The sequence below is a fragment of the Lagopus muta genome, chromosome 19, assembly GCF_023343835.1.
Source record: "Lagopus muta isolate bLagMut1 chromosome 19, bLagMut1 primary, whole genome shotgun sequence".
Classification (NCBI taxonomy): domain Eukaryota; kingdom Metazoa; phylum Chordata; class Aves; order Galliformes; family Phasianidae; genus Lagopus; species Lagopus muta.
This window is the reverse complement of record NC_064451.1, coordinates 9,203,251-9,227,261: the sequence shown is the minus strand read 5'-3', so window position 1 is coordinate 9,227,261 and position 24,011 is coordinate 9,203,251. Positions and strand designations below refer to the sequence as shown.

At 44.2% G+C, this 24,011-nt stretch overlaps 1 protein-coding gene across 3 annotated transcripts; it reads right to left on the bottom strand.

Moving 5' to 3' along the window:
• Nucleotides 1–1,315: 1,315 nt before the first annotated feature.
• LHX2 (LIM homeobox 2) lies at nucleotides 1,316–23,547 on the bottom strand. Of its 3 annotated transcripts, none has more exons than XM_048965937.1 (5): nucleotides 22,650–23,547; nucleotides 19,627–19,832; nucleotides 18,780–19,162; nucleotides 11,504–11,709; nucleotides 1,316–4,397 (listed from the first exon to the last, which is right to left on the bottom strand). In XM_048965937.1, the coding sequence occupies exons 1-5, from the start codon at nucleotides 22,875–22,877 to the stop codon at nucleotides 4,110–4,112; spliced, it is 1,311 nt and encodes a 436-aa protein (XP_048821894.1). In that variant the 5' UTR covers nucleotides 22,878–23,547; the 3' UTR covers nucleotides 1,316–4,109. The 3 variants fall into 3 exon arrangements, with proteins under 3 accessions (XP_048821894.1, XP_048821895.1, XP_048821896.1); XM_048965938.1 differs by having other exon boundaries at nucleotides 19,627–19,829; XM_048965939.1 differs by lacking the exon at nucleotides 22,650–23,547 and adding an exon at nucleotides 21,022–21,050 and having other exon boundaries at nucleotides 19,627–19,829.
• Nucleotides 23,548–24,011: the final 464 nt, after the last annotated feature.

Here is a 24,011-nt window from a genome sequence, read left to right as displayed (position 1 = left end):
GCATACAGCTGGCAACTGTGTAAGTTGTATGCACCAAATTGTAGGTGCGTGAGCATTTCACACACAACCAAACCCTGGCAGCTAATGTGAATTGGGCACCTCACACAAGTATTTCACTCTGTAGCTTTTTCAAATGGCAGTCAAAGTGGTCTGGAAAATGCACAGACCATCATTTTGCCAGTCATTATTTTACTATATTGGCTCTCCCAAAGTTAAATACACTTCAAAAAAATAAAATAAAATAAAAAAAAATTCCATATTCATTGTGGATAAAATAATTGCTACCAGGAACGATGTAAATGGCTAAAACCTCCTTATTCAGAAGGGATACATTGTAATCCACCTACATTCGATAAAAATCTCTCCTTCCAAGCAATATTAAATCACTCTGAAGCTCATAAGCATGTACACTTGGAACTTCTCTTAGTTACCTGATGCGTTTGCTGCCGTTATGCCTAATTCTGAAGGCTGTTTTTTTCTTTTTATTTTGTTGTTGTTCTTATTTTTCTTATCAAATGAGATGACTATTACAGCTGTCTACATTTTCATCTTTATATTTCAGTGGGAAAAAAATAGCAAAGAGTCGTAAGAAAGTGCTCTGAATGTGTTCCTAACAGTTAGAAATTACAGGTTGGAAAACAAAATACTCTAGAGGCACATTCACAGTCTATAGTGCCTTCTATCAATTCACTTTTGCTTCCAGAGCAAGTATTCAGCGTCGTTTGTATGATGATCCTTAGCATCCTCTGCCCAGATTTGGACAACACGAGTGAAGAACCAAGCTGTATGAAATGTCACTCTGAACTGCATCTCTGCCCAAGGAAGCTGTGGGTGCTCAGCCCTGTTGGTGTTTGAGGGCAGGCTGGATGGGCCCTGGGCAAGCTGCTCTGAAGGGAAGTGTCTCTGCCCAAGAAAGAGGGTTGGGATGAGATGAGCTTAAGGTCCTTTCCAACCTGAACCATTCTCTCACTGTTATCACATATTGCTTACAGAGATACCGTCCCTCCGTGCTGTATATCAAAGTGTGTCTACTCAGCATTCTTAAGATCAAACATTCTTCCTTTGCTTGACAAGAACAATCCAGTATGCTGCCAGGTACCAAGGTGACTTAGAATTGTTTCTAATGTGTGTTTTCCTTTTTTACTCTTTATTGTGTATGAACTCAAAGACAAAATATCTGCATTATCTTAAATAATCTAGATAAAATGTATTTCAAAAAGTTTCTTGAGTCAAAAGGTAGCAAATCATTGTATGTATTTTTCATATATAGGTTTCATTATATTCTCATTCTAAGTTACTCTTTAGTCTCTTTCATATTTAAAAAATGAACTACACACCTATCATGCAAAATGTAAAGAAGTATGTTCAACTAGATCAAATTAGATATACAGTAAAAATACACTTTCAAAGAAATATCATTTCCATTTTTTGTTCATGTTTTTAACAGAATTTCAGACTAATACATCAAATGTGGAACTGTACAAGTATGTGAAGAAACATTAGGATTGCAGTAGTAAAAAAAATGTACAGCATTCAAAACCAACAAGCTCTAAACAACCAAACAATACCACAGGATTGAAACAATCATGGGGGCAACATAGGTCATTGGAGCCAGTGAGTGAATCCTAATGCACCTACATAAAGACCCTACATAGAATATTGTCTCTTATTTATATGCAAAATCCCTGATTTGATTAAACTGGACAATTTATCTAATTGTCTCCTATAGGTTTCAGGTAATATTAACACTAGAGGATTCCCCTTCATAAATTCCAGTCATTTGAAAAGGCAATATTGAGAATTGTTTTGAAAGGTATTTCCAGCCATGTGGATTCAGGTAGTTAAAACACAAGGTCACAAATAAGAACCATCAGAACAGTCGTCTGCTATATCAGCCGTAACACTTACAAATTCAGGATTCTGTTTTTTAAAACTTCTGACAGGTGAACACACAGCATTTCTAATTATGGGCTGTATCCACTTAACATTGGACCAACATTGCCTTTTAAATCAAGAAAAGAAACAGCTAAGCATGTCGAAAATAAAAATAAGACTCTCCAAGGTAGTTGACAATGAGCAAAACTTTACACACAGCAGAATCTCTGTGCCTGAATTTCTTCAGAAGGCAGATACGTTCTCTGTTACAGTTCATAACCAGTACAATTTACTTATTAGACACTTCTATTTTGAGAAAAAAAATGCCTTGGACAAATCTGTAAAGGCAAATAATTAAACCCGAATTAGCTTTTAAAATGTTCCATCACTGTGCATGAGCACAAAGGGCTATGCTAGTCTGTTAGTCTTAGAGAGCAGAACGTAATTCCCTTCACAGATCTAAGCTAGTTACGATTTTTAGAACTATCTCGCCTTTCAGATAACTCACCTGATTTTTTTTTAAGCAAAAGCATGAAAAAAGGTTAATATATGACCCGATTATGTCAGCACTTCTATCCACAGTCCTCCTTCTCTGAGATCTCTCACCAAGCTTGGAAGGAATGTGGCTTACACAAGAATGGCCAATTTTCAGCTGAGAAAGCTGAATAAATACAGTGCTTTTAAAACCAAAACATTGTTACCGAAAGGTCTGGCCCAATAAATCATCTTCAGTGCTCTGAAAAGGGCGAACAACACGAATACTGGCACCTGTCTTGCTGTTTATTTGGAATCATCTTTTATCGATCGTGATCCGGTGGGATGACAGAGCGCTGCTGCTGCAGAGCCGCCTAACAGCGCCCGGCAGTCGGGCTGCAGCGGGTTTGAAAGGGAACGGCCACACGCACGTGGTGTGCAGCTCCAGATCTGTACAACTGCCGGGCAAACAGCAGGGCGTAACTCATCCTTACACATATTTAAACTTTGCTGAGGTATTTCTTTAATTACAGAAAAGCATCTTTAAGAACAGTAGGAAAAAGAACTCAAAATATCAGTTATATTCTGCACTTTTTTTTCTCCTGGAGAATGAATTCAGTCATATTCAAAGGTCCATAATAGTTAAAGGAATAATCACATTTATTGGTACTGATAATGTAATATTCTTCCTTGGCTTTTTATTCCTTCAAAGCATTATGAAAAATGTAAGGCTGTGACTTTGTAAAATATAGTTTTGCCTCATTTTTGCCCACCAATTTTGTAAAATTACCTGAAATACTTCCGTCTTTTTCCTAGGGAAAATATTACCTAATGCCACCTGTTAGCAGAGCGCTGGTGGCCGCACAGCCGGCAGGTACCTCGCCTGCCTCCACCATGGAAGGGGACGAGCCATCTCCTGTGCTAAAGCAAGACTGCTTTCATGAATGCCAGCTGAAGTCAAGCTTTTTTCACACAACAAAATTAAGTATATTTTGTCTGTTTGAATTTTAACAGTATCTGATGATTTCTATCTGCAACTAACATTTATTTCTCTATACTGCAAATAGCTAGACTGTTGCACAAGGCAGACTTCTCACCCATACATACTTCAGGAACAGAAGAAATGTATACATCACATTAGAGTTATTCTAGGCAGATACCATGTTTGAAGTGCAATTTTCTAATCCTTTTAAATACAATCAGCCTATCTGGATTGTGAAACTCACGTTAGATGTAACTGTAGCCATTATGAAGTAGTTTCCAGAAGTGGTTTTATTATTGGTTAGATTTTACAAATTCTGGTATTCAAACAGACTTTGACTTCAAACTTCTAAAACAACAAAGCAACCAATGAAAGACTTAGGACTACTCAAAGTAACAAACTCTTATCATTTTTGCCCTGGTCATAAATATACAGAGAGAAAAAGAGAGAAGTGGACACGGAATTCAAAGTATGTAGATAAAACAGTGTATAAGGCACATGGCAGTCTTTGAAAATACAGAAGCTTTAGCCAACTTAAATTAATTGCTGTTTCCCTTGCTCAGTCCACAAAACTGTACAGTTACACAAATGTTGTGTTGCAATAGATCTTCCAAGTTATTCTTCAGTCCATACTCTGTAACACCAGAACACTAATTTCCTTCTGTTTTCTTAGGAGAGATCCTAACGGTGGTTAGTCAGTTGCTCAAAGCCTCTATTAAAATACACTTGGAATTTCAACTAAGGATAATTTCTTTTTTAAAGAAATTATTAAGAGTCATCAGAAAAGATTTGTAAGAGTTGTCTGTGAAGGACTTCGGGATTCATGAACCTCAAGACTTCCGGGCACTGACGTCAAGACAGATGTCACAGTAGGCATAGTAGGATTAGTCAAGTCCGTTAAGGTAGTGGGAGTGCTGGATGGACTCATGGAGGCATTGGATATTTCTGATGCAGGACCTGATGGGGTCCCTGCTTGGAGTGTTGAATCTGAAGTCTTATCCACCCCTGTGTTTTCTTGACGTAAGAGGTTCCGTCTGAATTTGGCTCGAGCATTTTGAAACCAAACCTGAAATAGTTTAATATAACAGGGTAGCATTTAAAGAGCTGCAGTGTTTAGAAAGCAAAAGCAAACTCACAAATTCATCAAAGCTTGAATGGGGTAAGATGCTTTTATGGTAACATGTAAGAAAAGTAGCCCCAGTCACGAAAAGTGTCCTCTGGATGCCTATGAAGCCTTCCTCTTTCCCTCTCCTGCAGTTCTCTGTGTAAACAGTCTGCCTGGGGCAGAAACAGGCTGAGGAAGGAGGAGGGGAGTTGTGTTAAGGCTGCCTGTGAAGATGCCGATAGGTTTGGGGGCTCCTGCAAACGCTCAATTTCTCTCGCTCCCAGAAGTACTTCTCAGGATGAGATAGAAATCAAGCATCTGATGAATACAAGCTAATGGGTTTGAGCACCTCACATCTCAAGTCTGCCTCCCACGGCATTCAGCAGTGACCTGGCCTGCAGTGCCCTGCCTGCCCGTGCTCCTGGAGCCCTCCTGGGAGCTTTCTCATGCCTCGGCCTCAGCAGCGCTCTCACTTTTTCTGCCTCTCTTTCTTACTCTTCTTTCTCAAATGCTTCAGCTCCTATGCCACGCTCATTTTAAATTTTTCCATCCTGGAATAATGATTGAAAAAGTGTCTTGAGTGGTATTAAATACTCACATTACATTAAAAAAATGTGATTTCAGAATAGGCGATATCCATATACAGCGAAGTTGTTTCCAAGATTTCTACTTCCTGCATTATTTATTATCTCACTGTATGTAAAGGACAAAAATAGGACTTCAGCTTTTTCAGTTAAATTGCTGCGTTTAGGTCAAAGTTAATAACACTCTCCAAGCAGAGTTTGTTTAAAGATATAATAATTTTCTGACCTATTTGAAAATAGATATAATAAAATTTATTTCTGAAACTCACACAAAATCTAGGAACAGAATATTATGTGGATTAAATTTGAGAATGTCATTAAGTACTCCATATTCAACTTGTTGGTGCCATCCAATTCTACTGCTGCAACTAGCCGAAATTCCACAGTGCTTGTTTATCAGGAGGCCTTCTGTCACTGCCACTTTCTCTGTAATTGACTCAGTGCTGATCCCACTGTTCTCACATTGACCTATTTAAGGAATAAGATCGAGTCTTTCAATTCCAGGTGTAATTAAATTCATCATCTCTGTGTCTGTCAAAGAAAGGAACTGAGAGAGTCAAAGTACCTGCTCAGCCTTATTCCATCAGATTTCTCCCCCGTGGTTCATAGAGGAAAAATAAGTGTGCAGAGCTCATGAGGCTGTGATGTGGTCACAACATCCTACACAGAAACTCTGACTTCTAACTCTGAGCCAGCCCAGCTCCTGCTGCAAGATCTGCTTTAAGCTAGACTGCTAGCAGAGGAGTAATACACAACAAAGTTGCAGTCCTGTGAAGTCTCCTCTTTCTCCTCTCATCTCACCAGCTGCAGTTAGAATTGATGAAGATGTCTCAGACCATTTTTCCTTTGACTGGTTTGCTTCTCATCTGCAGATGGTCCAGCCCCAAGTTTCCCCTATTATGCACTCCTGCTTTTTCTCAGGAAAGCCATCACCCCCAGCCAAGGATCTGTAAGTGCACGCACTCCCTCTTGCACTTCCTCCCATCAGTGCCACAAGGAAATGATTCTCAGGCATTGGTTCTTGTGGTGGCCATGAGAGCTGCATTCATACCTTACACCCCCACTTGTTTCTGAAAGTTTAGTATTTCAAAGCAGTTTATGACTGTGCTCCCTTTGTTAAAACACTTAGTTTAAAGAGTAAATATTGGTTTTACATATATCAAGAAAACAAAAATCTTCTAGATCAGCACTGGCAAAAATATGTGTATTATTTTTTTAAACAGTCCGTAATAGCAGTGATGCTATTAAAGGCCAGTGATGCTGTATGAAAACAACAAATGCAGTACTTTTGCTTGAAACATTGTCAGCCAGCATATTCCTCTCACATGGCTGCTCATTCAGAGCCTGCAAGGAGAAGTGGAAGAGCCACTGCACGGCTCTGAGCCAACCTCCTGTGCAGGGTGTGCGGGTGAACCAAATTACTTTTGCTCTGGTCATTCAAGCTGTAAAATCTCACCAATGAGTAAAAATCAGCAATTCTATCACTTTTGGGATTGTTTTACCTTTCTATAGAGATCGTTTATATTTGTCCCACAAATGAATTTATTTGGCTTTGATTTTTTTTAAATACCCTTTCCAAAAAGGATCGCATGTATAAAGTTTAAATGTAAGTGTAGAGAGGTGCCACTGTTGATATGTACCATAGTTACATCATAATTAAAGCAGAAAAAATCATTAGTCCAGTTGTGTATACACACACCTCTGCAAAATTTCACATTAGTGTTCACTGAAAATATACTTGTTTACGTATGTCAAAGTCTCAAATATGAGTAAAATTTCCATTCCTACTCACAGACAATTTTCTTGTGTAAAGTATGTGAAACTGCAGAACAGCATTTTGTTCAGTCCAGCTGCTCCTTAACTTTCACAGGGCAAAAAACTCTATGGTATTATTTCTGATTCTGATTTGAAATGTAGTAAGAAAATGAGCAAGATTGTTGGTGCTTCTGTATTCCTCTCTGTCTTCTACTAAACATGAAAACCTGAGCCCAGATGGCTCTCAACCACTAATGCTGCTTTCAGGAGCTGTGAATGTGAGGTGGTTCATCCTCTCTTTAGCAGTGTTAGCTTACATCAGGCATAGAAAATATTTCATATTCTTGCAAGCATTATAAAAAAAATAGACAATATGGCCCTTTCTCCTTCTTCCTCACTGACTTATTGTCAAGGTTTTTCAGCTAATGACTGCAGAGCTCTCTCAGTTCATCTAACAATAAATATTTGCATTATTACTGAAAAGGCATCTAAATATTTCTTAGCTGAAATTCTGAAAATGCTGTGTTTTATTACAGAAATGAATAACAAAATAATTATTGTAACAGTGATATTCCAGTATGCAATTAAGATACAGAAGTATTTAGCAAAGGCTTCACATTGAAGAGCAGTAAAAGAATTGGAACTATTGTTTTCTGAGCTGTAGGAATGCAGTCCTGATTCTCTGCTGCTCTGCACTGTTACTCAGAGCTGTGCACAGCAGTGTGTAGGAGCTGCCAAGGCAGGACTGCTGCCCCGTGCAGAATGGCAGCAGTGCTGCACCTGGAACAGCATTACATTGAAGTAAAGAAATAATAATCCAAATATACATAACTGAAAGAATTGTTCCAGAAGGACTTAACTCACATCAATTACACAATAAGGAATCTGGCCTTCTGAAAAAATAAACAAAATCATTGAGAAGTATGTAGTGTTCTTCTGTCCAACTGTATCATTTACAGGGCTGAGCTATTTCAAATCAAAGGGGAAAAATACGGATTAAAAACTCCCAGTGAAAAATAAAAGCAGCTGTGAGATCCACTGGTGCTCCTACATTCTGGTAGCAGAGCTGAATGCCTGTCGCTGGGCACTCAGCAGCGAGGCAGAGTGGTGCTGCAGTTAAAATGTCATGCTAGTGCTTCAGAGATCTGCACAACTAGTTCAGCTCTCTTTGTCTCCATTCTCCAACTGTAAAATGGGAATAAAATATTATCTCCATAAGAAAGGAAAGTACTGATAATAAATATGCTAAGTGTTGTAAAGAATTCAGATACTGTCATGTATGAAGCCAAGCAATCATCTGAGATAACTTAATTTTGTAATGTCTCCATTGTTGCAATTGTTATATGCTGGTTGTACAAATAAAAATGTAAAGGATGTGCCAGCACATAGCAAACTGTTCAGTCACTGCACACACATTCTGGCTGTTCTGTCCCTATTATTAAGTGCACAGTTGAAAGAACTGTAGGATATTATAGGAACAAAGTCTCAGTAAGTCGTCCGCAGTATGCTGACCTAAAGCAAACCTTCACCACAGAGGAGTGCAGGAAACTCATGCATGATTGAGAAAATTTTCATATTTGTCAACTACTGGAAAGTTAGCAAAGTACAAATGTATGCAGTAAACTTTGGGAGGTCTTCAGAGCAACATTATTGGAGATGATTCCAAAAGGATGAGCAGTGTAAAGACACCACTGAAAAACAATGGTTCATGTTCCTAAACTGCTTCTGCCAGGGGTACGGCAGACCTGGCCGTATTGCAGACTCCTGGGTAGAGAGGAGGTACGCATAGCTATGGCCAGCAAATCCTATGTCCTTATGTCTACCTACTTCCACCTTCACTTTCTGAACTCACAAAAATAAAGATCAATTCCAAATGAGTAACATTTATGACATTTACTTGGCTTACCATTAACTGGTCATTTTAATTACAAATGATAGTTCACAGCAATGGGCTTGTGCTCCCTAGCTGCAGTTGCATTAAATTGCAAACATGAGGCTAAATGAGAGTCAAGATAAATCAAACAGGGAGTAAAAGTATAAAGAGGCTTACTGTAATTCTAATGTGTTTACTTTAGGAAAATAGTCTGCATTACAGGGCCACTGAAGGAAACGTCATTCTTGAAGCAGTGTGTTACATTTCCCTGCCATTCTGCTTCTGGATTTGGCCAGCTGATGACTGATTGTATACAAAGGCAAGACAGAAGTCAGGTCTTCCAAGTCTAATATTACAGATCATTAAGAAGATGGACAAACTCGGTTCTGATTTACAGATAAACCACCTTCATGACATGTTATATGGCACTGCCTTTACATTAAGGGCTTTAAAACATTAGGAACGCTGTTATGCGTGTTTGGAAATCCCACCGGTTTCAGAACAAGAGAATTTGTTTGTCCCTTCATCTGCTACCTTATGCTTTCTATTAAAATACATTCTTCTAACGATATATGAAGTCATTATCCTTCATCTGCTGAACTGAAATCTGAGCATACAGAAAATAGAAGAGCTTACAGATACACCTAGAAACAACACAGGGAAAAAGAAAATTTCTCACCACTGGAATGTGTGTGCACACATCTGGGAGTCTGTGTGCCTCTAATATGTAAGAGACTAATACTAATGGTGCTTGTTTAGATCAATAGTGTCAGGGAATTACTTTGTGTTCAGTAAATGATACAGATAGAATGCCAACCTTTCTGGTACAGAAGAATTAACAAGTGACACTATCTCAGTAACCAACATCATGAAGAGTTTTCCCCAGCAAGGAGCAACCTTGAAACTTGTACAGGTAAACTTCAGTGTTTGAAAAATTACCTCCACAGCTTCACAAGACCATATTATTTGCTCTCAAAGGTTAGAAATAAGCCAACTGAGCACAAAGATTCCAAAATTTTTTTAAATAAATATTTTTTAACTGGCCCAAATTAATTTTCAAACACAAACACCAGCAAAGTATAAAGTAGAGAATGCTCCTAGCAGACAGGAAAACTCAAGCAATGTGAGACAAGGTATCACTCGGAGTCATTTTCTTGAAGTGCCTCCAACAGATCATGCTCTGTGTGCAATCCCCACCACCGTTACCTTGCAACTCTCCTTATCTAAAGACACCCAGAGATAAAGGAGTATTTAACTGTGGAAGTAAAAGAAGTGAAACACTAATTACTGAAACCATGAAAAAAAAGTTAGTGAAATTGTAAGGGATTGGCACAAAAAAAAAAAAGCACACCTTAAAACAGGAAGTTGTATTTAATATGGAAACAGAAGCAATCAAGAAAATGAAATAGAGACTGAATGGAGACATGGAGTTCAGTTTCGGAGATGAGGAAATGTAAATAAGAAGGAAGGGACAGATAAAATGTCTTAGAAAGCAGTTGGAAGGACAGACCTGTGAGGTGAAATAAAAGGAGAGATGGAAGTCAGATGGTGGTGCAGGTTGAGGAAAGAAAACAGAAAGATGACCAAGACAGAGGTGTTTTCCAGACACGGAAGTGATTTCTTCACACACTGTGCGAAATTTCTAAGATGATTCAGGTGTGAATGTACTGTAACAGACAGCAGGTATTACTGAAGTGTGCAAGCTGATGATGAAATGAAGAAGTTTCAAAATAATGATAGCTAAATGCTGAAAATCCTTTCCTCCACATGTGTGGATAAAGGAGAGCCGCTATAAGAGACGCTATGCCAAGTGCCAGGATGTGCACCAGTAATGAAGGAGGAATCCGTTCCACCACCGCAAATCAGCTTCAAAAAACAAACAAAATCCAGTTCTGGGGGATCTAGCCAAGAAAATGAATTACACACAGTCTTTTATTAGCAGTTTTTATTAGGAAGCCTACAAACCTTTAGGTATTAACTCCGTAAGACCCACAATATCTCCAGTAAAGTCAGGTTTTTCTATATTTTTGTCTGCTGCCCTCTGTTTGGCTGCAAGAGCTATCCACTGTGCTTTCCCATGAGTCCGTCTCTGAGCTCCAGCTTTCTCTATGAGGCCCCAAACTTTAATTTTCTATTATTAAGATCAATTTAAAGATTTCAGTTCTGGATTCTGGAGCATCACAGCTCCTGTATGCCTAAATTTATCTCTAGTTACAGTTATTGAATAAGTGCCCATTAAAATGGACTTACTGAATCAGAACTACAAATTAAAATGGAACTGAGCCAACTGATATTCTTACCTTTCCTTCCCATAAAAACTCAGAGCACGTACCCTCCTACTTGAAAAAGTACTTTCAAAGCAGTCTTCTTTCACTCTAAGCTCTATGCTATGACTAAACAAAATGTATCTTTGCGAAATTAAATGTGTCCTCTTGCATTTTGACAGAAAAGAGATCTTTCCTGTCCAGATAAAATAGATCCAAATGCCTGATTACTTTCTTATAAAGACAACTGCTCACATCAATTTCTAAATTAAAACCTATTTACATTAACTGAAATAATGTACTTTTTCTCACAGCAGATCAGAAGTCGAACCATGCACCAGAGTTAACTAACCTCAGGAAAGTAAGCAGACCCCAAACCTTCACAACTGCCATTAAAAATCAGAGCGCAAGCGATCTGCTTTTGGGAAGCTGAAACTAAACAACTTTTCTCATACTTTCCAGAATTGAACTGAATTTTCCCAGAAGGTACGAATGACTACGAAAAGCTCGAGGATAAGCAAAATCCACAGCATTCCAAACATAAAACTGATATTTTATTTACTTTTCAAGACAAAAGACTGCTCTTCTTACCTGAAGAACTCTTTTGGTCAGGCCAGTTTTCTGAGCTAGCTGTTTCAAGTCCTTGGCATCAGGATTGTGGTTAATAGCAAAGTATGACTTCATTGTCCGCAACTGGTGGTGTTTGAATGATGTCCTCATACGCTTTGTTTTTTGATTGCTGGGGTATTGCTGGTCTCTATCCAGGTGGTCACCATCGTTTTCATTGCAGCTTAAAGCTTAAGGCAACAAGAGGAAAAGGCGTGGAAATCTATTGCTCCGTGACCAACATTGTTTGCAGTTCATCTGAGTGCAGCAATTAAAATAACATACCATGGCATGTATTGTACTGGTACAAACCCTACTTGCCTTCCCCTCCATTTCTGCATCTTCTATGTTTCCCTTACAATAACCAGTCTGCAAGGACCCTCACCTGCCTCTTTATGGCTTTTAAAATGTCAAGTCTGTTTCCTTTTTTCTTTCCTCCATCTCCACACAGCCTTTCCTCCACTTTCTGTTTGTAGGACAGTAGCTGTCCTCAACTCTGTAAAGTGTTTTAATGTACTTTGTATCACTATAAATTGCATTGTAATGTACAAAGAAAGCTGCACAATAGAGTCCACTTAAACCTCGATGGAACAGACCAGTTAAAATTATAATTATTTCCTCCATCAAACTAAACCCTGTAGAGTACAAGAGAGACCATTAAATGAAACACTATAAAAGAAATAAAGTTTGTAGGTACCAGACAGCAAATTATAATTTGACTAGCTCGAGAAATAAAGCTGTTAATACAATATATCAGCACCAAATTCAAAATTAATTTTTTTTATTATTAATATTTCACTCTTTAAGTATTTGAAAGTAATAGTTTGAATGATTGATTCTATTAAAATCTTTTAAATCACTGAATGGGAATGACTGATACATTTGCATAAATTAAAGTCTGCAAGAGACCTCTGCAACCAAGGAACACTGCAATAATTATCCAATTGTATTACATGTTGAATGCCAAGCAAAACAGTCTCACGGACCAAAAGTCAATCTTGATTTATATGTGCATGCAGCAAGTCATAGAAAAACTCTGGAAAAAAAAAAACCATTAAGCACCAAGCTTAGATTCACTAAAAAAATCATGGATCTATCTAAAAATTAGCTCTGACGAGCTATTATTCATTTACTTTTTCTGCACCAATATCTGCAACTCCCTTTTAATTCCCTGTAAGTTTTATGTTAAAAGTAATGACAACTCACCAATGTCTGTTCTGTGCTGCATGCAAAAAAAAAAACCTCTCACAAACACATTTTAAAATGTGAATTATTGGTGAAACTCTTAAGCAGATAAACAGGTTTTTTTTTTTCCCACTTATCCACTACAGCTCATTTGCTACAATGGAGTACATCTCATGGACATGCATATATTTGTAGTCTAACTTAACTTCATATCATTTATCAGTTTTTTAGCCCTGCTGAATACATACGATTTCTGAAAGGCATGCATTAAAATTGCTTTTTAAAAACCTACATTAAATGTGTGTTCTTATAAGAAAAACATGCACAGAGAGACAATGGAAAGCAGTTCAGCAGCATGTACTGTAGCTGCTTTGTGAACTTCAGCTTCTCAAAAACTTTTTACAAGCTATGGTGCAGTACAAACGAGGCCTGCGAGAGCTCAGTGCTACAACATCTCTGTGCTTCTGTACTGCTACAATTAAAAAAAAAAAAGACAAAAATTGTGCTGTACATGTAAGTGTGTGTGTGCATACATCTGCATAAACCCTTCACAGTCAGCTTCCTTATGCCAAATTCCTAGTAATAAGAAGCATTTCTGCTTCTTGTCGTGTATGGAGGAACTGGAGCACCTGAACTTAGAAGGTGTAAGACATACAAAAGGAGATTGTAAAATCATAGAATCCATGGAGCTGGACAGAGTGCAGCAAGATCTGTCTTTTGGTTGAAGAACTGAGATCCAAGGTGCAAAGCTGCAGCGATCCCACCAGCCCCAGAATCCTTCACAGCTAAGTTCTTCTTCTGAAGAATACTGTGAAGAATAACTGAAACTATATTGCTTATAGCAAATGGCATTATGGAAATGTGGAACAACATGGTATTCGGTTCTAAACATACAGAGTTTCATATATTAGAAATAGAAAAGATCTCTGTGTTCCCTTAAACGCTTTCAAATTCCAGAAATAACAAGGCCAAGAGCTAGGAGAAAATGCACCAAAATATCTATCTGGAGGACTGAGATCTGTTCATGTTGATATGCAACAAAACAAGTCCTACGGCTGCTAGTAGTTGGATTTTATCCTCTTCTGTAAAGAATGATATACAATCAGGACCCAAGAAAATGGACTTGATTCTAAACGCTCCCAGAAGGGAATGAAGGTATCAGCTTTTCATCAAGCCCTTACTTGATAATGAGCAATTTGCTCTATGAATTTCTCATAATTCTTAATAAAAATAATACTAAAATAGCAGTAAATATGCACCACTCTTGTCCTTTGCTGGGAAGAAAGTCACAAAGCAGATTTTGAAGTGTGCGAGAGCATGAGCTGCTCCTCACCAGGCACCACCCAGCTTGACATCAGCGCCAGTCTCACATGTGGTTGTGGTACTTGGCACCATCTCCAAAATGCTGTTTTATTAGATCTGATCCGATGTACATCTCTTACATCAACATGCCATGTCTATGGGCATTGCAGGTGTGGAGGTACAGAAGCACAAGGAGGTTTGCAGAGTGGAGTTTCTGCAGAAGGTGCCACGATGCCAGACACCATACAGGCTCCTCCTGCAGCCCACTGCTTTTCAGGCACGTGCTCCCTGTTCCTTCGTGGCATCCCTGTGTGTCTCCCAAAGGAACTGCTCAACCACCCATGCTTACAGTTCCCATTCAATTGCAGTGCCTAGGACTCATATTGGGAATTTCAGAAATACAACTGGCAAAATTCAGGTCAAACTGAAGAGTTTTAAATTAACCATTTCATTTCTGCTTTGTGATAAAACAAATTCTGAAGTGGTGCCAAGTGTCTTTTAGATCCCAGACCATTTATTTCTAGGCCCTTTCTGCCCCCCAACCCCCAACAGTCCCACACCAGACCATCACCCTCCCATCCCCCGGCTGCTCTCAGCTCACAGCCTTACCACAGCATTGTGACAGAGATTCCTTTTGGCCACAGAAAGTGAAGTCCACTGAGAACATCACTAGAAATTGGGTCCTGCTCCCTAAGATCAATATTGGTGATCAAAATATCATCTACAGAATAATGTGCACAGCTGTCTCTAAAACCAACAATGTGAGAACAAAGAGGGATGCACTGTTATCCTTACAGTAAACACTATTTGAAGAAGAAAACTCAGGAGCACTGCTTCACACTTCGATCACCAGATTGTGTGTGCTGGGAGTCAGAGCAAAGCACGTGCTTTGCTAGCAGGTAGAAAAGTTATGTAACGTGAAGAAGATGGGAAAGAGGAATTTCCTTGGGAGGAACTTCTCTTCTTAGTAGTTTGTTTGACATGTCAAGTTACCCAAAAAGAAAACAAATGAATCCTGATGCTGAAAGCATGGTGAAACAAGAAGCACATTAGGAGCACGTACCAGCTAGCTGTTCTAATGGCTCTGGAACATGCACCCCTTTCCTTCTGCAAGAGACCTCTGCCTGGAGACAGAACTTAGGTTAAGGAGATGGGGCAGGGCTGCGGCCCCGTTTGTTGCTGGGTAGGAGCACTCGAAGGACTCTGTGGAGAAACAGTGGGGTCGGAAGCAGCCTTCCTCCCCAGGGGCAGGAGGAGACACTCAGTCACCGGAACCCTCATCGCAACCAGGATTAAAATTTAACTCGGCTCCCGTAAGGCAGCCGTGGTGTGCGGAGCACGCGACGTTTCCCCCCTGCCGCTGGGGCGCCCGGCGGCACCCTGGAGAAGCACCGGGCAGGGCCGCAGAGCGCGGGGCGCGGAACGGCGGCCCTGCCACGGCACCCCGAGAGCGGCCCGGCCCCGCGGCGCCTCTAGGGGGAGAGAGCGGCCCGGGCCCGGAGCGGACAAAGGGCGGGAGGCGGCCGGGCCGGGCGCTGCGGGAGGAGCCGTCCGCGGAGGGCTTTTCCCCTCAATTAAGCCAATTGAATGGCGCTGAATGGCCGGTGCGAGCGCGCCGTCGGTCCCCGCGCTCCGCGATTAACCCGGCCGGCCGCGGATCCGCTCTGCCCGCAGGGTCCGGAGCGGGCGGAGGCTGCACGGGGAGCCCACGGGACACGGCGGAGCCCCCGGCAGCCCCGGGCCGGCAGTGCGCCCTGGAGAGCGGCTGCTTGCGCCCGGGGTGACCCGTCGGAGCGCCGGGGAAAGAAAAGGAGGAGGGAAAGGACGGAACTCTCATTTTTTCTTAGGAAATTGCTGTGAAACGATCCCTATTTTAGCTGTGGCTTCTGTTTGCTCGTTCTGCTACTGTACCCGCGGGAACGCTGATTTTGAGCTTTCGGTCCCGGAGGACGTGAGGAGAGAAAAGAGAAATCAGCTCTGCGAAACTTAACGGGTTTTTCCGAATTCCGTCGAGAGAAAACTTTCCGCAAAGGCGCCTGCAGGGCGGCGATCCGCAGAGCCCCGCGCTGCCACACGGAGCGGCCCGGCCCCGCAACGCCCCGCAACGCCCCGCAGCACGCAGCTAGCGATGGAAGGAAATGTTTCTCTACACCTTTGCTGTTTGCACAGATCACGGGTGTTCTACCAGCTCGTGCCGCCCCCAGCCCCTACAACTATCATGTTAAGGGATATTTTACTGTCTTCATATTAAAGACAGACCAGATAGACATGAATAAAATATAGCAAGCTGTGGGAGGTTTGGGGCCTAATTCACAAAGGGAGCGTTCAGAATTCTTTACAGGTGCGTCTGTGTTCAGCAAGCTTTCAGCCACTGATTTACTGACCTAAAAAAAAAAGGAAAACCAAACAAAAAAAAAAAAAAAAAATCAAAATCTAACCCAAAAGTGAAAAAAGGAGCGATGATCACAGAACACACTTTGGGGGGTGGGGGGAGGGGAGGGAAAAAAAAAAACACGAAATCTTTTTGAAGTTTCGGCATCCTTCTAAGCTATTTTCCACTTGTCAGGCTCCATCCACATCCAGAACTCATCGTCCCCGTGCAAACAGCGTTTCGTTTAAGTAGAAAAAAAGAGGCAGCGAGCCAGACCAATTCACGTCGCAGATGAATGTTTGCTGCTACTTACGAAATAATTCCCATCTCAACTCCGGCTGTATTTACGGGTCCCCCTTTTCCCACCACCTCTGGGTGTAGATTTATTTACACAAAGTATTCTACACAAATTACCAGCAACAAACACTCCCGAAGGACAATATTGTTCGTTCCTAGTGCAATTCTCAGAAGGGAAGGAGAAGGTCCATTAAAAATAACTCGAGAGAAACCATCACGCACTTTTCAACGGTCTCCTTTAGAAGACACAAAATAGAAGGCTTTGCAATCATTTCCTGCTTTGTGAAATTTTAAACCAACAGAACACCCGCTCTGATTTCCAAGCTCAATGGCACTTATTACCATATAAATTAATTGATTATTGGTTTAGTAAGCAGTTAAGTAGATAAATAGCTTCAGCAGAGAAGCTGAAGATTCCTCGAAGACCTGTTAAGCTTCAGTTACGGGGTCTAACCCAAAATTAGAAAAGCAAAACGGGAGGGCAATTATTTTTGAACGATTTGTTAAGGTACATTTAAGGACGGTTCCTTCGGGAGGTCAGGGAGCGGCAGGGCTTTCTCAGACTGCTCCCAGCCGGGACAGATGCCGCCGGTTCGGTTACAGGTCCTTTGAAACCGAACATCTGCCCTGCACAGGGGGACAGCGGAACGGCAATTACAGTCGAATCCCTCCGAAAAGGAAACATTTCTAAACGGGCAGGACGCACATTTTCTGAGCGTTTGAAAGCTCGCAGTCGCACACACCTTTCACCACGGGACACCTACGGATTTTTGTACGGATTTCCATATTATTCAGCTATTGGTAAAACCCGCGATTAGTGGCAATTTTGTTCCTGAGGCGTACTTGGCACTCGGAGACGCTCCTTTTCTCCTTGCCATTTTCAGCACAAACCGTCGGCTCCGGTTCCCCGTTCCCCACGCGTTCTCTCTCCCTGCCCGCTGCCCGGTCCGGATGCTCCCCTCCCCCCTCCCCCCCCATCTGGCGCCACCTCGGGGAGGCAAAACGCGACGGAAGGACGGGAGCCCTACGGGACGAATCTGAGCCCCGCAGATTGAAGAGAAAACGCGCTCGAAACAACGGGAAACATCGCAAACAATACGGAAGTGGCACAACGAAACGCGCGCCTAACGGGACAGCTTATGGGTGCTCAGGTCTGAAGGAAACCCCACCTCCGCCTAGAGTTCGAACCGCACCGAGATCTAAGCGTTTTCTACCGTCCAAGAACTTTTCCCTTTTGCACACAAGGAGCAGCGCCGGGGATCACGGTGTTCTGGCGAGGGAAGGAGGGAGGCAGGAGACTGCCCGAATTCCTTTACCTACGGAATTACAGTGCTGTTATGGTAGGGAGATTAAACGAGGAAGGACATCAGCTCAGCAGCTGAGCGCATAGAGCCTGAGACACGGAGTTCCTGCGCAGTCCGCAGGCTTGTGGCTGTTAGCGGGTTTGCCCACTTTCTTCTTACTGCTGTTCTCAGTTAAGAGGAAGAGGCTGCGACTCGGGGCAGCGAATGGAGATGCTGTGAGTTTCCTGACTCCTCTGAATCACCTCTGATGCACACAAATCCGGCCGAGTCTGGCACCGCAGGAGCAGACTCGAGGCTGCTGCAGCACATGCTTCCTGCAGCCCCTGCAGGCTCCGCGGGCACCGCAGCCCAACCTGCCGGGAAACAGCCACCCCTGTGCCTCCTCTCTCTCTCCTTTTCCTTCCAAAACTCCGAGGCGCAAGAGCTCGGGAGAAGGACAGAAACATTCACTCATCAGCAGCCTTTGAGGGTGTAGCTACTAAAGAAAATTCACAGCTCTCTGAAGTGCTAACTTACAATCTCTGGTTTCCAGATTTTATTTCAGGCTACACCCCCCCCCCCCCCCCCTTCTCCCCCTCCTTAACCAGATGACCTTGCTTCAAAACATTTTATTTCCAGCTGAAGTGAAAAATGCTAACATATTAGCTTCTGTAATTGCAGTTTGACAGCACTTGATCTCAATAATTATGCTGCAGCTAAACTATTATTAACGGTTTAAGCTAAAATAAACGGAAATCCCCCTTTGGAAGTGAACAGAAACAAACCGTTTGAATTGTTGTTGGGGGAAGACAGGGTCTCTTACCTGCATTGTAGGCTGCCAGATCTGCCCCAGGCCCTGGGCTTTTCCTTTTCCTGGGTCTCCCCTTCTGGACAGTCCCCACGCCGTTATAATAAGGCAGTCCCAAAGTATTGGCAGAGCCCGCACCCAACGCTGGGCCCTTCCCAGCGGCTACATCCGAGTGATTGAAATGCACCTGGTACTCCCCCTGGATGAGAGTCTCGAAATGGAGGCGGCAATACACCAGATTGTCCTTCATGCCGAAGTGGTCGCCGGTGGTCAGCATCTTGTTGCAAGTGGTGCAAGTGAAGCAGTTTAAGTGGTATACCAAATCCCTGGCCCTCATGACCATTTCGGAGGCAGAAATCCCCAGGTGACATCTCGCACATCTCTGCACGGAAAATCTCCTGCAAAACAGAACGGCCAGAGGAGGCGGTGAGAGGCGCATCCCGCTCTTCGTCGTGTCTGCTCGGGAGACGACAGAAGAAGAGGGGCCGCGGGCCGGGGCCGCACAGAGCCGGCAGCGGCCTCGGGGCCGCTTTCCACCGGCATCGCGGAGGCCGGGGCTGCCCCCCGCCCCGCGAACCGTCCCGGCGGTGGGCCCGCAACCGGCCGGGAGGACAGCGTGCCCCGAGTCCTCGGCCCCGCGCGGAGACACGCGTGGGGACGGCGAGCCCTCCCGGTACGGCTCTGCTCCCTGCCCCGCGCACAGCCGGGGAGAGCCGCGTCCCTTCCCAGCGCCATCCCCCCCGCCGGCGCTTCGGAAGCTGCCGCCCCCGGGGACCCGCGCCCTCCGACCCCTACGCAGCCCCCAGGACCGACCGGACGTGAGAAGTCCGAGGGGGTCCCCCCGCGCCGGGACGGGCTGTACCTGTAGTAATCCTCCTTGCAGTAAATGCTGCCGTCCTTGCTGAAGCAGGTGAGCTCGGACTCCAGGTTGAGTTTACATTCACAGCACTTCAGGCAGCGCATGTGCCACTGTTTGTCCACAGCCAGGAGGTAATAACGGTCGGAGATTTTCCCCCCGCAGCCGGCGCACAGGGCAGCCCGGTCACTGCTGATGGAAGGCATGGTCTGCTGGGGGAAAACAATTTCGGACCGTTAGCGAGAGGGAGAAGCGCGGGCGCTGCTGCGCTCTCCCGCCTCTGCACGGCCGCGTGTCCCCCCGCTGCAGCGCAGAGCGCGCCGTGGGGCTCCGTCCGGTCCGGCCCCGTGGCTCCCCGGGGGCAGACACTGCCCGGCCCGGCGGGAGGGGGAAACGCAGCAAGAAGGAACCTGGGAGGCGTCCGGATGAGACCCAGGAATTCTTTCTTTCTTTTTCTCTCTCTCTCTCTTTTTTTTTTTTTTTTTTTTTTTTTTTTTTTTTTTTTTCCTTTTATGAATTTGCCAATCCCAGGAACGACAAAAGATGCTCCTCACCAGCCAGGTGCAACAATCAGAACAGGGAAAATCGCAGACAGTTCATTTTAAATTTGATTATTATGGATACACGGAGAGTATCTGCATAGTTAATGCTCCGTGAGTGCGTATATGTGGAGCGTGTCCGCGTGTGTATTTTCCTAGCAATAAAACTCCAAGTGAATTACGATCAAACCCCCAGCAGCCACAGTGGCACAGGCACAGCTCCCTGCAAGCTGCTTCCAAACAAATGTACCCAAAGCTGCCGTGACCCAAAGCACCGGAGGGATCGGTAAATAAAACTGTGAAGAAGACGAGCGTTACTAAATCTGAGGTGCAGAATGTTTTATCGGGAAAACGAAATAGTGAGAAATAAAGTGGGACGAAACAACAGAATGCTTTAGATTATGCTGGGATAAACTTGGAAGCAATAAAACTAAATGTAACCCCTATATAATTTAATAGTTCAGTGTCAAATCGCAATCCAATCGAAACCCCCTGGAAAAAAGAAAGAAAGAAAGAAAGAAAGAAAAACAAATACATACAAATTCTGTCAACTCCTACCAAGACGGAGAAAAAAAAAAAAGCAAAAAATATCGGAAACCGTTTAAGTGCTCTCATGTGTTTCACCCCGCACCCTAAAACAGAGTTGGAGACGAGAGGTGCAGAGCAGAGCAATATTTACGGCAGGTCCCGCAATGCCCACTTCATTCTAAACTTACTGTTATCATGGCACTCTGCTCAAAACCACACTGCAGATTTGTCCTTGTGCAAGACAACTCCAAACACTTCCCCCCCCCCCCCCCCCCCCCAAACACGCAGTTTGTTTTGATTCGGGAAGGGGGGCGATCTGTTTGTTTACTTTTACCTCCTCTAGAGCCTGAAGTCCCTGCGCAAAGCGAGAAGAGAGAACGCAGCTAACGGGGAGACCCAAAAGAAAGGAGCTATTTGTTCCAGCACAGGCGAGACCGGCTGCATCCACCCAGCAATTCCAGAGATCACAAAACCCCATCGCTGTGAGCACCACTGTTTGCAGTACAGCATTTCCACTATCAGAAGTGCATGTAAACACAACGATGGCACTACGATAGCCACGAGTCCACTGATGCCTAATTTCCTTAAGGCGTGAACTGAACTCCGACTGGGGATTGTTTTACACAAGAAATAGTTTCTCATAAACCAACTTCAAATGAAACACAACTTTTCTGCTTTGCTTATCCAGTATCAAAAATATTCTGATGCCTGGAATTGGTATTTAAGAATCCAGTATTCTATTCCACTATTCATTGCATCCACATGTGAATATAAATAAATTATATCAATAAAGATATCGTGCCACAATATTTATTCCAGCAAAGAAAACTTGATATTGTTTAATTATATGCAGAAATATAAACTTAAAAAAAAACAATGACAAAAAAAAAAAACAAAAAAACAAAAAAACAAAAAACAACCAACCAAACCCTTCAGATGAGAAATCATGCTGTTGTACAAAGGCTGCTCTAGCCCATATTTTGGGATTAAATAATCTCACTGTCACTTTTAAGAACATTTCTACATAACATTTAGACGTAACGCATTGATGAAGTCTTAAAAGCCATGATCGGACACCCTCCTTGCACATCACCTTACAGGACAGAGTAACTTAAATGGAATAATTTCACTCCAGAAATTTCTTTTCTTTAAAAAAAAAAAAAAAAAAGTACACGATAAATACTGACTCAGTTAAATTAATATTCTTATAAAATTTCTTCTGCTTTGCTGCTTAATTCTGGCTCGAAGGATGCATCCTTTATCATCTAAAAGCACTGCCCACCAGCAGATATAAGACAAGATGTGGTAAAGTTACAAAGACTTGCATCCATTTCCCTGAAACTCGTCTTCCAGATCTGTTCACCAAGTTCAGAAATCCAGTGCTCATGGATCTTCCTACTACAAGAAATCATGATTTAAAGACGGTAGAAATTTGGGGATTTTGTTTTGCTTATTTGTTCGTTTGCTTTTGTTTGGGCTTTTCTATGCTATAATGTCTACTTCAGTGTAGATATCTCACCTGAAAAACAACACCGAATTGGATTCTCTGGTATTTGTTTCCATTCTGCAGACAAAAATTTTGCTGTGCCCAAACGTTATCTGTACAAAAGCATACTTTGCCTCTCCCAAAAAACTTCTGAAGGCCGAACTGGCTGGGGGAAGGGAAGGCGTGCTTGGACGCTACCAAAAGGCTGCTCCAGCTTTCTGTTTCTTGCAAGAGCAGCACCGTTTGTTCCACCCAAGCGTTACTATTACTATGCATGTTATTAATAATTAACAGTTTCATGCCTTTCCCCATGGTTTTACTCAATCTTTTGGAGTGCCTTCATGCTTAAATTTCTTCCGATTTAGTATTTTGCAGACGTTTCCCCCCGATCTGTTACTTTAAGGGAAAAGCTGTATTTTTGAAGGGTTCGTTACGTTTAGGGAGTTGAACGACTCTCCCATTCCTTTGCCTCCTACCGTTTCGGTCTCTCCCCTGTCTATAGCCGAGCTGATGGCCGGTGCTTCGCTTTTGGTTCTCCGATCCATCTCGTCGATGACCCCGTGCATCTCCGAGCCGGACAGGCTGTGGAAAAGCATCGCTGAGGAAGACGAGGAGGAGGCCCCGAATTGCTGCTTCAGCTGACAGTTGTCGGGGTCCCTGCAGGAGCCCAGAACTTGCATTAAGCGGAGCCCTCCCCCATGCATCTAGCACGCCCCGTCTTTCCTCGGGCTCCGGGCTCTCCACCCGGCGGAGATCTCCGGAGCGGGGCGCAGGCTCTGATCCGAGGTTTCAAGGGGACGGGGTGCAAAGCAGGCGAGCTGAGGGGACGAGGGAGAGGGGCCGAGCGGCGCTGCGCGCCCCGGGACGCCGAGCTAGGCTGCTGCGCGGCACCGGCGCATCCCTCCGGGAGGCTTCTTCAGCGCAGGGCTCATCGCCCCGGGTGCAGTCCCAGGCTTTATGCTCTGGCCCAGCTGACAGGAGGCTGGGCAGGCATACGATCGGGAGGAATTAATAAATAAGATAAATATATATTAAAAAAAAATACACCATCTTCGGTGAGAAATAAAAAGAGTGATGACCAGCCCCTACATCGTACAGTGCGAAATTTAGAAAGCGAGGGAGAGGGAGCGCGGCAGGCGGAGAGCAGGCTGATGCTGCAAGAGGATGGGGCGGGTGCCCACCGCACGCACTCACAGTCCAGAGGGCTGGCAGCGGCAGCAGCTCAGGGGCAAAGTTTGCTCCTTCCCCCGCTCCTCCCCCAGCCTGCTGGAGCTCATTGGGAAAAGAAAAAGCCAAGGGGAAGGAGGAAGAGTTGGATGGGCACCAGATGGGACGGGCACTCGGCGGCCCCCCTCTCTCCTTAAAGCGGCGCGGCCCGCGGGCCCAGGAGGCTGCTGGCGGGGCACTGCTGGCGGGGGGCGGCCGCGCCGCACCGCGGGGGAGCACAGCAGGAGCACAGCAGAAGCACAGCAGAAGCGGTGGCGGTAGCAGAAGCGGCGGCGGTGGCGGCGGTGGCAGCGGAGCCGGAGCCGGAGCCGCCGCCCGCCGCGGTGCCTGCGAGCGGCGCGTCTGCAGCTCGGGCGCCGCGCGAGGCTCCGCGCCTTTTCTACAGCCCCTCTGACATCATGTCCTGCCCCGCCGCCATTGGCTGCCGCCGCGCCCGGGCCCGCCGGCATGTGCTCGGGGCTGGGAGGCGCGCAGGGGCCGCGGCCCTCCTCGGCCCTCGTCGGCCCCGCCGCTCCGCTCCCGGCCGCTCCACTCCCGGCCCAGCGTGCACGGCGGCTCGCGTCCCGCGTTGGCGGCGCTCTGGGGACTGCGGAGGTCGGTAGCCCTCCGAG